This window comes from Aquarana catesbeiana, linkage group LG02 (assembly GCF_042186555.1).
Source record: "Aquarana catesbeiana isolate 2022-GZ linkage group LG02, ASM4218655v1, whole genome shotgun sequence".
NCBI lineage: Eukaryota > Metazoa > Chordata > Amphibia > Anura > Ranidae > Aquarana > Aquarana catesbeiana.
Window position 1 is genome coordinate 776,707,375 of NC_133325.1, and position 14,863 is coordinate 776,722,237.

The 14,863-nt window shown below is 45.0% G+C and overlaps 1 protein-coding gene and 1 non-coding gene across 2 annotated transcripts in view; one reads left to right on the forward strand and one right to left on the reverse strand.

The window, feature by feature from the left end:
* Positions 1 to 4,611: 4,611 nt before the first annotated feature.
* On the reverse strand, positions 4,612 to 4,683 carry TRNAP-AGG (transfer RNA proline (anticodon AGG)). The gene has a single exon. It is a non-coding gene; the product is annotated as a tRNA-Pro (tRNA).
* A 357-nt stretch (positions 4,684 to 5,040) lies between these two features.
* Positions 5,041 to 14,863, forward strand: part of MPZL1 (myelin protein zero like 1) — a 55,003-nt gene continuing 45,180 nt past the window's right edge. Inside the window, exon 1 of the mRNA XM_073617381.1 lies at positions 5,041 to 5,182. Within this exon, the coding sequence (XP_073473482.1) occupies positions 5,080 to 5,182 (103 nt within the window). The 5' untranslated portion in view covers positions 5,041 to 5,079. The remainder of the gene's footprint in view (positions 5,183 to 14,863) is intronic.

A 14,863-nucleotide genomic window follows, 5' to 3' on the forward strand; every position in this document is an offset into this window, starting at 1 on the left:
ATAGATAGATACAAAAGTATTGGGACACCTGCCTTTACACGCACATGAACTTTCATGGAATCCTAGTCTTAGTCCTTAGGGTTCAATATTGAGTTGGCCCACCCTTTGCAGCTACCATATTTTCACCAAAAATAGGACCTACCCCGAAAATAAGACCTATCTTAATTTTCTAGGATGGCTGCAATCTAAGCCCTATCCCAAAAATAAGCCCTGGATAAAGTCCTTTTTCACGCAAATAGCTATACCAGCTTCAACTCTTCTGGGAGGGCTTTGACCATTTGACCAAGAATGTTTGACCATTCTTCCAGAAGCACATTTGTGAAGTCAGGCACTCATGTTGGACAAGAAGGCCTGGCTCGCAGTCTCCACTCTAATTCATCCCAAGGTGTTTTATCTGGTTGAGGTCAGGACTCTGTGCCCAGTCAAGTTCCTCCACCCCAAATCCACACTATATTGCCAAAAGTATTGGACCACCCCTTCAAATCATTTGGTGGAGGGGGGATTATGGTGTGGGGTTGTTTTTCAGGGGTTGGACTTGGCCCCTTAGTTCCAGTGAAGGGAACTCTTAAGGAGTCAGCATACCAAGACATTTTGGACAATTTCATGCTCCGAACTTTGTTGGAAGAGTTTGGGGATGGCCCCTTCCTGTTCCAACATGACTGTGCACCAGTGCACAAAGCAAGGTCAATGAAGACATGGATGAGCGAGTTTAGAGTGAAGGAGCTTGACTGGCCTGCACAGAGTCCTGACCTCAAACCGATAGAACATCTTTGGGATAAATTTGAGTAGAAACTGCGAGCCAGGCCTTCTCGTCCAACATCAGTGCCTGACCTCACAAATGCGCTTCTGGAAGAATGGTCAAACATTCCCATAGACACACTCCTAAACCTTGTGGACGGCCTTCCCAGAAGAGTTGAAGCTGTTATAGATGCAAAGGGTGGGCCAACTCAATATTGAACCCTACGGACTAAGACTGGGATGCCATTAAAGTTCATGTGCGTGTAAAGGAAGGCTTCCCAATACGTTTGGTAATATAATCTACCTATCCATCTATCCAACTATATACAGTACAGTACAGCACATTTGTGAGGTCAGGCACTGATGTTGGACGAGAAGGCCTGGCTCACAGTCTCCGCTCTAATTCATCCCAAAGGTGTTCTATCTGGTTGAGGTAAGGACAGTCAAGTTCCTCCACCCCAAACTCGCTCATCCATGTCTTTATGGACCTTGCTTTGTGCACTGGTGCGCAGTCATGTTGGAACAGGAAGGGGTCATCCCCAAACTGTTCCCACAAAGTTGGGAGCATGAAATTGTCCAAAATGTCTTGGTCTGCTGACGCCTTAAGAGTTCCCTCCATTGGAACTAAGGGGACAAGCCCAACCCCTGAAAAACAACCCCACACCATAATCCCCCCTCCACCAAACATTACGCTTGGCACAATACAGTCAGGCAAGTAACGTTCTCCTGGCAACCGCCAAACCCAGACATGTCCATCGGATTGCCAGACAGAGAAGCGTGATACGTAACTCCTGAGAACATGTCTCCACTGCTCTAGAGTCCAGTGGCGGCGGGCTTTGCACCACTGCTACTGACGCGTTGCACTGCACTTGATCTAATGTGATGTGATGTAAGGTTTGGATGCAGCTGCTCGGCCATAGAAAGCCATTCCATGAAGCTCTCTATGCACTGTTGTTGTGCTAATCTGAAGGCCACACAAAGTTTGGAGGTTTGCAGCTATTGACTCAGCAGACAGTTGGTGACTTCTGCGCACTGTGCGCTTCAACATGCGCTGACCCCGCTCTGTCATTTTACGTGGCCTACCACGTACAATTATACTTTAAGACAAGGGGGTGCCACAAGAAGATGGGGGAGGGGATTTGTGTTGGGTGGGGGAATTGGGGGGGGCAGCAGGGGATAAGAACTGTTCTAGGAGGGGGAATTTTTTGCTAAGGGGTGCTAGGAAATGTGATTTTGGGGGTGATTTGTGTTGAAAGGGGGGGGGGGATGTAGAGGGGATTTGTGCTGGGAGGGGGGATTTGGAGTGTTTGTGCCATACTAGAGGGGGGAGGCCATTCGTGCTAGGAAGGGACTTTTTTTGGGGGGGGTTGTACCAGTAGGGGTGATTGGGGGTATCTGTGCTAGGAGGGGACATTTATTTGGGGGGTGAGGAATTTGTGCTAGGGGGGATATGGAGTGGGGGGAGAGGATGTGTAGGGGGAAAATTTGAGAAGTAGAGGATTTGTGCTAGGAGGAGTGATTTTTTTTGGGGTGGGTGCCTGTGGGGATTTGGGGAGAGAGAGAATTTGAGCTGGGGGGATGGGGGGATTTTTGCTAACACATAATGCTCATACATCTGGGGGGGCAGTTTGGCACGTTTGCCCTGGGCTCTAGATGGCCTTGTCCTGGCACTGATGTAATGCCCGGGATTCAGAGGTCAGGTGTATGTAAAGTACATAGTACAAGGGAATGGTGTATGTATTGTACAGAGTGCAGGGGTCAGGTGTATGTAAAGTACATAGTACAAGGGAATGGTGTATGTATTGTACAGAGTGCAGGGGTCAGGTGTATGTAAAGCACACAGTACTAGGGACAGGTGTATGTAAAGTACAGAGTGCAGGGGTCAGGTGTATGTAAAGTACATAGGGCAAGGGACATGTGTATGTAATGTACAGAGTGCAGGGGTCAGGTGTATGTAATGTACAGAGTGCAGGGGTCAGGTGTATGTAATGTACAGAGTGCAGGGGTCAGGTGTATGTAATGTACATAGTGCAGGGGTCAGGTGTATGTAATGTACATAGTCCAGGGGTCAGGTGTGTGTAATGTACACAGTGCAGGTGTCAGGTGTATATAATGTACACAGTGCAGGGGTCAGGTGTATATAATGTACACAGTGCAGGTGTCAGGTGTATGCAATGTACATAGTGCAGGGATCAGGAGTGTGTAATGTACAGAGTGCAGGTGTCAGGTGTATATAATGTACAGAGTGCAGGTGTCAGGTGTATGCAATGTACATAGTGCAGGGGTCAGGTGTATGTAATGTACAGAGTGCAGGGGTCAGGTGTATGCAATGTACATAGTGCAGGGGTCAGGTGTATATAATGTACAGAGTGCAGGTGTCAGGTGTATATAATGTACAGAGTGCAGGTGTCAGGTGTATATAATGTACAGAGTGCAGGTGTCAGGTGTATGCAATGTACATAGTGCAGGGGTCAGGTGTATGTAATGTACAGAGTGCAGGGGTCAGGTGTATGCAATGTACATAGTGCAGGGGTCAGGTGTATATAATGTACAGAGTGCAGGTGTCAGGTGTATATAATGTACAGAGTGCAGGTGTCAGGTGTATATAATGTACAGAGTGCAGGTGTCAGGTGTATATAATGTACATAGTGCAGGTGTCAGGTGTATGCAATGTACATAGTGCAGGGGTCAGGTGTATGCAATGTACATAGTGCAGGGTTCAGGTGTATATAATGTACACAGTGCAGGGGTCAGGTGTATGTAATGTACATAGTGCAGGGGTCAGGTGTATATAATGTATATAGTGCAGGGGTCAGGTGTATGTAATGTACAGAGTGCAGGGGTCAGGTGTATGCAATGTACAGAGTGCAGGGGTCAGGTGTATATAATGTATATAGTGCAGGGGTCAGGTGTATGTAATGTACATAGTGCAGGGGTCAGGTGTATATAATGTATATAGTGCAGGGGTCAGGTGTATGTAATGTACAGAGTGCAGGGGTCAGGTGTATGCAATGTACAGAGTGCAGGGGTCAGGTGTATATAATGTATATAGTGCAGGGGTCAGGTGTATGTAATGTACAGAGTGCAGGGGTCAGGTGTATGTAATGTACAGAGTGCAGGGGTCAGGTGTATGCAATGTACATAGTGCAGGGGTCAGGTGTATATAATGTATATAGTGCAGGGGTCAGGTGTATGTAATGTACAGAGTGCAGGGGTCAGGTGTAAATAACGCATATAGTGCATTCTGCACTCCATTTCCTACATGCTATAACACGCTGTACAGCTCTAATGGACATAGTGCTAAATGAAAGTAAAGTTAAAGTGGAATTCCAGCTTCCCCCTAACTTGCCTTACAACTTAGCTGTGTAAAAAAAGATGTATATTTTCATGCCGCTCTGGTGCAGTCATGTGATCTGACTCCCCTGTGTCAGCCATTGCAGCTTCAGGGGAGAGGAGGGATCACCGACAAAGGATGGGCCATTGAACATTGAGCGCTCTCTCCTCTCCCCTGCAGCCGCCACTGGCTGACACAGGGAAGATCATGTAACCGGAGTGACCCAAAAATAAGTAAGTACACGGTATATTTCTTTCTTACTCAAGCATAGATGTTGGGGGGGGGGGGGGGCATTTTTAACACTAGTTTGGGGCAGCAGAAATTCCAATTTAAATAAAGTTTAAAAAAAGAAAAGAATGGAATGAGTTTTACAAAACATAGAAGTGGGTGAGCATTATGCTGGTGTGAATGAGTCCCCTTATATGGACCCTTTCAATTCCCATGTGAAATCTCTGACACATATATCTGTGCTGCAATTCTGGATCTTGTGAAAAAGGTACCAAACAATACAACTAAAAAGATGTGATGACATAAAAATAGGGCTCGTCCGGGATTTGAACCCGGGACCTCTCGCACCCTAAGCGAGAATCATACCCCTAGACCAACGAGCCGCCATGCAATGCTGTGGACACACGTGACTTCTACAATATTAAACATCCTGTCATAGAACTTCGAGTATCCAGCTGTGGAATTTTCGACGTTCTATACAATGTATCAATGTGTAACAATACCCAGATATTTGTATCCTTTTCTTGTCCTCACAAGCACAGCGATCGTGCCAATCAGCGCCCACCAAAAGATAGCTATGCAAATGAACCCCAGGGAAAACCAGCCAATGGGCGTTTAAATCCTGCCTCCGCTTTCGGCCAATCACTTTGCGGGTTTTATCCCACACTTGATTGACAGAGTCTGCAGGCAATAGGATTGCCGTGTCTGCGTGTGACGCCAGCCGAGGGCCCAATGAGGAGGCGCGGAGTGGGCGGAGCCGGGTATGGCTGTGTCGGTGTATGTGGAGCGGCGGTGCTGAGGTGGAGATGGTTGCGGTGATGGCGGGGTGTCGGGACGGGCGGAGGACTCTGTGGTTGCTCTTCATGGTGGCGCTGTGTACCGGTGAGTGGAGGAGAGTCTGCGGGGTGAGGCGGAGGGGGAAGATGGCCGCCCCGCTGAGGGAGAATCCACGTCCTCTGATCCCGAGCGACCTCCCTCCCCCCTTCGAGAGAGAGAGAGAGAGAGAGAGAGAGAGAGAGAGAGAGATGGGGGGGGGTGTATATAGATCATGTATGGGGGGGGTGTATATAGATCATGTATGGGGGGGGGTGTATATAGATCATGTATTGGGGGGGGGTGTATATAGATCATGTATTGGGGGTGTGTGTATATAGATCATGTATTGGGGGGGGGTATATAGATCATGTATTGGGGGGGGTATATAGATCATGTATTGGGGGGGGGGGTGTATATAGATCATGTATTGGGGGGGGGGTGTATATAGATCATGTATTGGGGGGGGGGTGTATATAGATCATGTATTGGGGGGGTGTATATAGATCATGTATTGGGGGGGGTGTATATAGATCATGTATTGGGGGGGTGTATATAGATCATGTATTGGGGGGGGTGTATATAGATCATGTATTGGGGGGGGTGTATATAGATCATGTATTGGGGGGGGTGTATATAGATCATGTATTGGGGGGGGGTATATAGATCATGTATTGGGGGGGGTATATAGATCATGTATTGGGGGGGGGGTATATAGATCATGTATTGGGGGGGGGTATATAGATCATGTATTGGGGGGGGGTATATAGATCATGTATTGGGGGGGGGTATATAGATCATGTATTGGGGGGGGGGTATATAGATCATGTATTGGGGGGGTGTATATAGATCATGTATTGGGGGGGGTATATAGATCATGTATTGGGGGGGGTATATAGATCATGTATTGGGGGGGGTATATAGATCATGTATTGGGGGGGGGTATATAGATCATGTATTGGGGGGGGGTATATAGATCATGTATTGGGGGGGGTATATAGATCATGTATTGGGGGGGGTATATAGATCATGTATTGGGGGGGGTATATAGATCATGTATTGGGGGGTATATAGATCATGTATTGGGGGGGGGTGTATATAGATCATGTATGGGGGGGTATATAGATAATGTTTTGGGGGGGTGTATATAGATCAATAGATCATGTATTTGGGGAGGTATATAGATCATGTATTGGGGGGGTATATAGATCATGAGGTATTGTTCTTGTATTTGGGGGGGGGGGGGAGGGTATATGTAGCTCAGGTTGGTATTCCTAGTATAGGGTGTACAGTAAGTAGCTCGGGGGGATATTATTAGTGGTGGGGATATAGTCTGTAGTTCAGGTGGTATTGTTAGTATAGTGGGGATTGTATGTAGATCACAAGGTATTGATAGTATAGGGGATGTTTGTATTGGGGGGGGGGGGGTGTATGTAGATCAGGTTGCTATTGTCTGTAAATGGGATATAACATTGTTAGTATGGGGGGGAGGGTTGTATGCAGATCGGGTTGGTATTGTAGGGAAGATTAGATAGAGATATATATCTCTATCTCTATTTTCAGTGGATATAAAAAGTCTACACACCCTGGTTAAAATGTCAGATTTCTGTGATGTAAAAAAAAAAAGAATGAGACAAAGATAAATCATTTCAGAACGTTTTCCACCTTTAATGTGACCTCTAAACTGTACAACTCAATTGAAAAACAAACTGAAATCTTTTGGGCGGCGTTTTGAGGTCCAAAGGTCACCAATGTAAAACGCCTGTAATCTGCCTAAAAAGAAGCTCTTGTACTTTTTTGAGCTTCAGGCGGTAGAACGCTCAGATGTGAACAGGGGCCATTTAAATGAATGGGGTTTTGCTTTTTGGGCATTTTGAAACTTTTGAGATGAGTGTTTTTTACGAGCTGAAAATGCTCAGGCATGGCACATCTTGATTTGGCAATATTTGCCCGCTCTTCTTTGCAAAAACACTCCAAATCTGTCAGATTATGAGGGCATCTCCTGTGCACAGCCCTCCTCAGATCACCCCACAGATTTTCAATGGGATTCAGGTCTGGACTCTGGCTGGGCTATTCCAAAACTTTAGTCTTCTTCTGGAGAAGCCATTCCTTTGGTGATTTGGATGGATGCTTTGGGTCGTTGTCATGCTGAAAAATGAAGTTCCTTTTCATGTTCAGCTTTCTAGCAGAAGCCTGAAGATTTTGTGCCACTGCTATTTGGAACTGTCCATGATTCCTTTTATTTTGACTAAGGCCCCTGTTCCAGCTGAAGAAAAACAGCCTCAAAGCATGATGCTGCCACCACCATGCTTCACGGTGGGTATGGTGTTCTTTTGGTGAGGTGCAGTTTTGTTTTTGCACCAAACATATCTTTTGGAATTTTGGCCAAAAAGTTCCACCTTGGTTTCATCAGACCACAACACATTTTCCCACATGCTTTTAGGAGACTTCAGATGTGTTTTTGCAAAATTTACCCGGGCTTAGATGTTGTTTGTTTTTTTTTTTTTTTTTTTTTTGGCAAGAAAAGACTTCCGTCTTGCCACTCTACCCCATAGACCAGACATATGAAGAATACGGGAGATTGTTGTCACATGTACTTGTCAGATATTCCTGCAGCTCCTTGTAATGTTTCTGTAGGCCTCTTTGCAGCCTCCCTGATCAGTTTTCTTCTCGTCTTTTCATCAATTTTGGAGGGACGTCCAGTTCTTGGTCCTGTCTCTGTTGTGCCATATTTTCTCCACCTGATGATGACTGTCTTCTCTGTGTTCCTTGGTATATCTAATGCCTTGGAAATTATTTTGTACCCTTCTCCTGACTGATACCTTTTTTAACAATGAGATCCCTCTGATGCTTTGGAAGCTCTCTGCGGACCATGGCTTTTGCTGTAGGATGAGACTAAGAATGTGTCAGGAAAGACCTACTAGAACAGCTGAACTTTATTTGGGTTTAATCAGAGGCACTTTAAATGATGGTAGGTGTGTACTGACTCCTATTTAACATGTGTTTTGAATGTGATTGCTTAATTCTGAACACAGCTACATCCCAAGTTATAAGAGGGTGTGCAGACTTATGCAACCACATTAATTTTATTTTTTCTGTATGTCCAGGGAGTGTTGTGGGTACGTCAGATAGTACTGTATGTACGGGGTGGGGGGTTACCTCAGATGATGCTAAATGTTCAGGGGGTGTTGTGAAGGATTTGGTAAATCTACAGGAGATTGTATGTTGTATGGCCAGCATTGCACATTCTTGGGGGGTAGGAATCGTCTTAAAGGGGTTTTAAACCTTCGCTGTTTTTCACATTAATGCATTAAGTTGAAAAACCTTCTGTGCTCCAGCAAAGCCCCCCCTTATACTTACCTGAGCCACCGTAATTTCCACGATGGGAACAAGCACACCAGCTCTGGCCGGTGTCTTGTGTCCTGATTTGGATAGATTGATGGCAGCACAGCCATGGCTGCTGTTGCTGTCAATCAAATGCAATGATGCCGGGGGGGTGTCTATAGACGCAGCAGCAGGACACGAGAGGCGCGCTCCCACACGGGGGGGTCCCATTGGATGAGCGCTTTTCCGGCGGTACACTCGAGAACTTTAACATGTAGGGATCAGCAGCTTCTGTCGGACCCGTGCAGCACTCCTAGTACTAATCCTGATGAAATCAGAACAGTTACCGCTCCAGGTGGTATCACTTGTGTTCACGCTGTCCTTGTGTAGAGCTGCACAATTAATCATTAAAGAATCGTGATCTCGATTCAACCCCCCTGACATTCTCTATTGCAGAGTTTGCCAATTCTTTCATATAACAAGTGGAGAGACTTATCTGCTCACTCAGCTGTCAAAGGAAAACATCCGGGCAGTCTGCCAAGTTTTTGACATGAAACATTGTAACTAATTCTTCCTTCTTAGATCAAAGGGATAAACTTCTGTGTGAAAAAAAAAAAAATCCAGGCAGTCTGCCAAGTTTTTAAACAACCTGTAAATGCAGGAAGTTTAACCACTTCAGGTCTAAATCTTTTTCTGACACTTGTTTCTTAAAGAGGGAGTCCACCCAAAAAAAAAAATATTCAAAGCCAGCAGCTACAAATACTGCAGCTGCTGACTTTTAATACATGGCCACTTACCTGTCCCAGGGTCCAGTGATGTCGGCAGGGGACGCCGAGAACCCGCTCGGTTCTCGGCAGCTGCCGCCGCCATCCTAGGTGAGGGAATCAGGAAGTGAAGCGTTGCGGCTTCACTTCCCAGTTCCCTACTGCGCATGCGCGAGTCGCGCTGCACGTCCCAAATGGTCCCCGCTCTCTCCTGGGAGCTGTGTGTTCCCAGCAGACAGCGCGGTGGGGACAGGAAGAGGCGTAGACTCCCATGGGAGTCTGTGCCGGAAGTGGGTGCAAATACCTGTCTTAGACAGGTATCTGCACCCCCCTCCCCCCTGAAAGGTGCCAAATGTGACACCGGAGGGGGGGAGGGTTCCGAAAAGCGGAAGTTCCATTTTTGTGTGGAACTCCACTTTAAGTTCAAATCAATGTATTTTGCTAGAAAATTACTTGGATCCCCCAAACATTATATATATATATATATATATATATATATATATATATATATATATATATATATATATATATATATATATATATATATATATATTTTAGCAGAGACCCTAGGGAATAAAATGGCAATTGCTTCAATATTTTATGTCACATTGTATTTGCCCAGTAGTCTTTCAAATGCAATTTTTTTTGGAAAAAATACACTTCAATGAATAAAAAAAAAAAAACGAAACCGTAAAGTAAGCCCAATTTTTTTGTTTTTATGTGAAAGAGGATATTACGCCGCGAGAATCATGATCTTTATTCTAAGCAAAAAAATCGTGATTCTCATTTTAGCCAGAATCATGCAGCTCTATCCTTGTGTTTAGGAGATGAAGGGTGTCGGCTCGGCAAAGTCCATGGCAAAACGTGACAAGAGGACGGGCGCACTCCAATATAGTGCCGTTATTGACAAAAATTAATCCATACACCAATCGGAGACACAGGGCTGACGCGTTTCGCACCGTTAATGGAGCTTAATCATAGCTGTAGGACCACCGACCGCAATCTGTCTTTTATGCACATAAAGATCGATCAGTCACCTAAGGCTCGGTTCACACAGGGACGACTTGTCAGGCGACCTAGTCCCCTGACAAGTCGCCTCCCGTTCTGTGCTATGGAACCGTTCTAAGGGGAGCGACGCAAGTCGCTCTGACTTAGAAAAAGGTTCCTGTACTACTTTGGGGGCGACTTGCATAGACTTCTATACAGAAGTCGTTTTGCAAGTCGCCCGGGCAGTCGTGTGCGAGGCGACCTGCAAGTCGTGCCGCCTCTGGTGTGAACCGAGGCTTAGTGTATCTAATCCAGATTGCGATCAGCTGTGGTCCTACAAAAGCTTTCACACATGTGAGGGAGGAGACGATCGAGGCAAACAATGGTGTTTAAATGATTTTAACCCATAGAAAGAAAAGGAAGTGAATGATAAATGCAAGTTAAAATTGCTTCATAGCTTCAGGGTTAGCTGCTAATCCTGATGGTTCCCCTTTTATTGTGACGGTGTGAATCCTTGTCATTCCCGGTGGTCAGGACATTGCAGAACCGTTCTATGATTGTTTCTGGCTCTCGTTATAAATACTTGGGGCGTTCTCTCTCTTTCTGTTCCTCCATACATCATCATAAAAAGGTACATTTAGACCGCAGCATTATCCGTATACTCATCCTTCCTTCTCTGAGTCAGTGCCGCACTTTATAAATAAATGATACGATTAGTGCGATGTAAATGTTTCCAGCTCATTATGTCCTCTCTATGGTATATATGGACTATTTCCCCGTGTCAGTACAGTGTATGGAGGTTTGTGATGTCTGTAGGTCCTCCTGTGGCGGGGGGGAGTTGTCCGCGATGTTGTTGTCCCTGTCGGTTCCATTAATTCCTCCTGAATAAGGAGCCTTTTGATGGTCCGGATGTGTGTTTCCTAATTGGGGAGCTCCCAGCTTCTGGAAGGGTTACCTTTGTTTTTTAAAATCGCGGCTGTTGTGTGCTGACCGCTAATTAGAGCTGCACGATTCTGGCTAAAATGAGAATCACAATTTTTTTTTTTGCTTAGAAGAGAGATCACGATTCTCGCGGCGTAACATCTTTCACATTAAAACGGAAAAAAAAATTGGGCTAACTTTACTGTTTCCTTTTTTTTTTTTTTGTTTTTTTTTATTCATTGAAGTGTATTTTTTCCCAAAAAATTGCATTTGAAAGACCGCTGGGCAAATACGGTGTGACAGAAAATATTGCAGCAACTGCCATTTTATTCCCTAGGGTCTCTGCTAAAATATATATAATGTTTGGGGGGGTTCCAAGTAATTTTCTAGCAAAAAATACTGATTTTTAACTTGAAGTGTCAGAAAAAGATTTAGACTTTAAGTGGTTAAACTTCCTGCATTTACAGGTTGTTGAAAACTTGGCAGACTGCCCAGATTATTTATTTACACAGAAGTTCTTTCCCTTTTGATCTAAAAAGGAAGCTTAGTTAAAATGTATCAAGTTAAAGACTTGGCAGAATGACTGGATGCTTTCTTTTGACAGCTGAGTGAGCAGATAAGTCTCTCTACTTGTTTATATGAAAGAATCGGCAACCTCTGCAGGAGAGATCGTCAGGGGAGGTGAATCGAGATCACGATTTTTTTTAATGATTGATTGTGCAGCTCTACCGCTAATCGCTTTTTAATTTTTTTTTGTATTTTATTTTTATTATACAAACGAGCACTATTTAGAATAGAACTCCGGAACCTGATTGTAAATCTGCACATAGAAGAGAATGCATTAGCAGTGAAAGCTCTGAATTCCCATTGTGTATCCGTCCTTCACATCTCTGGCAGAACTGACCACAGACACATTAGGCATTAAGGACCGCTGGGCACACACAAACCCGAACCAGAAATGTAATATATTGCAGCTTACTATTTATTAGATGTGGTTGCATTAGTTTTTCTTTTTTAGGCATTTTTTTTTCACCTGGTGATCTGGCCAGTAACACACCTCCCCTGTATTAGAGCGCCCCCACTCTGGATGAAGGGAGACAGCAGCAATATCAGTCTGGAGGGGAGTGTTAAATTTACTACCAGATTTAAATACACTAACAAATTGCGACAAAACTCCAGCTAATATTTTATAAGCGGTTACAGCATACCGTTTTATTTTTTTCCTTTTTGGGATATAGGCTTTATATTTTTTAGGGTTGGAGCAGGCGGAGGTGTTGTCTCCACGTGTCTGTGGCCATGATTGGTTTAGGGGGGGGGGGGGGGCTGCGCTGACCTGGTTGCTGTGCTAAAGGGGGGGCCTACTGGAGCACAGAATAAGGTAAGTATTTCTGCTTATTCCGGCGTTCCTAGGTATTCAATCCTTGGCTGCCCAATGGGCGAAATAAGATGAAAGTAGTAGAAGACAGTCATGGCGTTAGCGGGAGTGGAAGCGGGGAGCTTGGACCTCACATTGCTGGAGGAGATCGCACCTAGAGGAAGGTGGTTCATAATGTGCAAGTAAAGTAAGCCGTACTTGCTTGCAACATCTGGCAAATGCTGGCCACCCCCCCCCCCCCCCTCCCCACCACCACCACCACCACCCTTCGCTATAAGAAATACAAACTTTTTAAAGTGGTTGTAAACCTCAGACATAAAATCTGAACAAAGCCCATATTTCTATAGTGTTTACTTGCATCTCCCCAAAGCACTAAGTATTACTTCTCTCTGCCTTCTAGTTCCTCTATTAGCATGAGCCACTTCTGACACCAAGAGATGACAGGAGAGGGAGCTCCAGCACACAGCCTGTGATTGGCAGCCTCAGCTCTGTTCCTGTGTGAGCTCTCAGAGCTTTTGTACAGCAAGTAACTGCAGCTCTCCGAACCCCCCCCCCCCACCCCCCGCTTTGTGAGTCTGTGAAAAAAATCAGAGTTTTACCAGGATGTACAGGACAAATGGCTTTAGATATTTGGGTACAACTCCTGTAGAAGGATTTGTTTCATCTCTGTGCATCACCTGAGGCTTCCCTGGGCATATGTAAGGGATTACAACCACATTAAGGGACACATTTCAGTCCATGTATGACCTTCCCCATACAGTGAGGGGGGAAAAAAGTATCCGACCCCCTGCTGATTTTGTATATTTTCCCACTGACAAATGATCAGTCTATAATTTTAATGGTCGGTTTTATTTTAACAGTGAGAGACAGAATAACAACAAAAATATCCAGATAAACGCATTTCAAAAAAGTTATAAATTGATTTGCATTTTAATGAGTGAAATAAATATTTGACCCCTTCGCAAAACATGACTTAGTACTTGGTGGTAAATCCCTTGTTGGTAATCACAGAGATCAGACAATTCTTGTAGTTGGCCACCAGGTTTGCACACATCTCAGGAGGGATTTTGTCCCACTCCTCTTTGCAGATCCTCTCCAAGTCATTAAGGTTTGGAGGCTGACGTTTGGTAACTCGAACCTTCAGCTCCCTCCACATATTCTCTATGGGATTAAGGTCTGTAGACTGGCTAGGCCACTCCAGGACCTTAATATGCTTCTTCTTGAGCCACTCCTTTGTTGCCTTGGCTGTGTGTTTTGGGTCATTGTCATGCTGGAATACCCATCCACGACCCATTGTCAATCCCTGGCTGAGGGAAGGAGGTTCTCGCCCAAGATTTGATGCTACATGGCCCCGTCCATCGTCCCTTTCGATGCGGTGAAGTTGTTCTGTCCCCTTAGCAGAAAAACGCCCCCAAAGCATAATGTTTCCACCTCCATGTTTGACGATGGGGATGATGTTCTTGGGGTCATAGGTGGCATTCCTCCTCCTCCTCCAAACACGGCGAGTTGAGTTGATGCCAAAGAGCTTGATTTTGGTCTCATCTGACCACAACACTTCCACCCAGTTCTCCTCTGAATCATTCAGATGTTCATTAGAAAACTTCAGACGGACCTGTACATGGGCTTTCTTGAGCAGGGGGACCTTGTGGGCACTGCAGGATTTCTGTCCTTCACGGCGTAGTGTGTTACCAATTGTTTTCTTGGTGACTCTGGTCCCAGCTGACTTCAGTTCATTGACAAGATATTCCTGTGTAGTTCTGGGCTGATTCCTCACCGTTCTCATGATCATTGAAACTCCACAAGGTGAGATCTTGCATGGAGCCCCAGACCGAGGGAGATTGACAGTTATTTTGTGTTTCTTCCATTTGCGAATAATCGCACCAACTGTTGTCATCCTCTCACCAAGCTGCTTGGCGATGGTCTTGTAGCCCATTCCAGCCTTGTGTAGGTCTACAATCTTGTCCCTGACATCCTTGGACAGCTCTTTGGTCTTGGACATGGTGGAGAGATCGGAATCTGATTGATTGCTTCTGTGGACAGGTGTCTTCTATATAGGTAACAAGCTGAGATTAGGAGCACTCCTTTTAAAAGAGTGCTCCTAATTGGGTAACGAGCTGAGATTAGAAGACACCTGGGAGCCAGAAATCTTGCTGATTTGATAGGTGATCAAATACTTATTCATTTGCATTTTTTATGAGTGAAAAAACTTTTTTTGAAATGTGTTTTTTGGATATTTTTGTTCTGTCTCTCACTGTTAAAAATAAACCTATCATTAAGATTATATAGACCGATCATTTCTTTGTCAGTTGGCAAACGTACAAAATCAGCAGGGGATCAAATACTTTTTTTTTTTCGCTCACTGTACGACCGAAATCTATC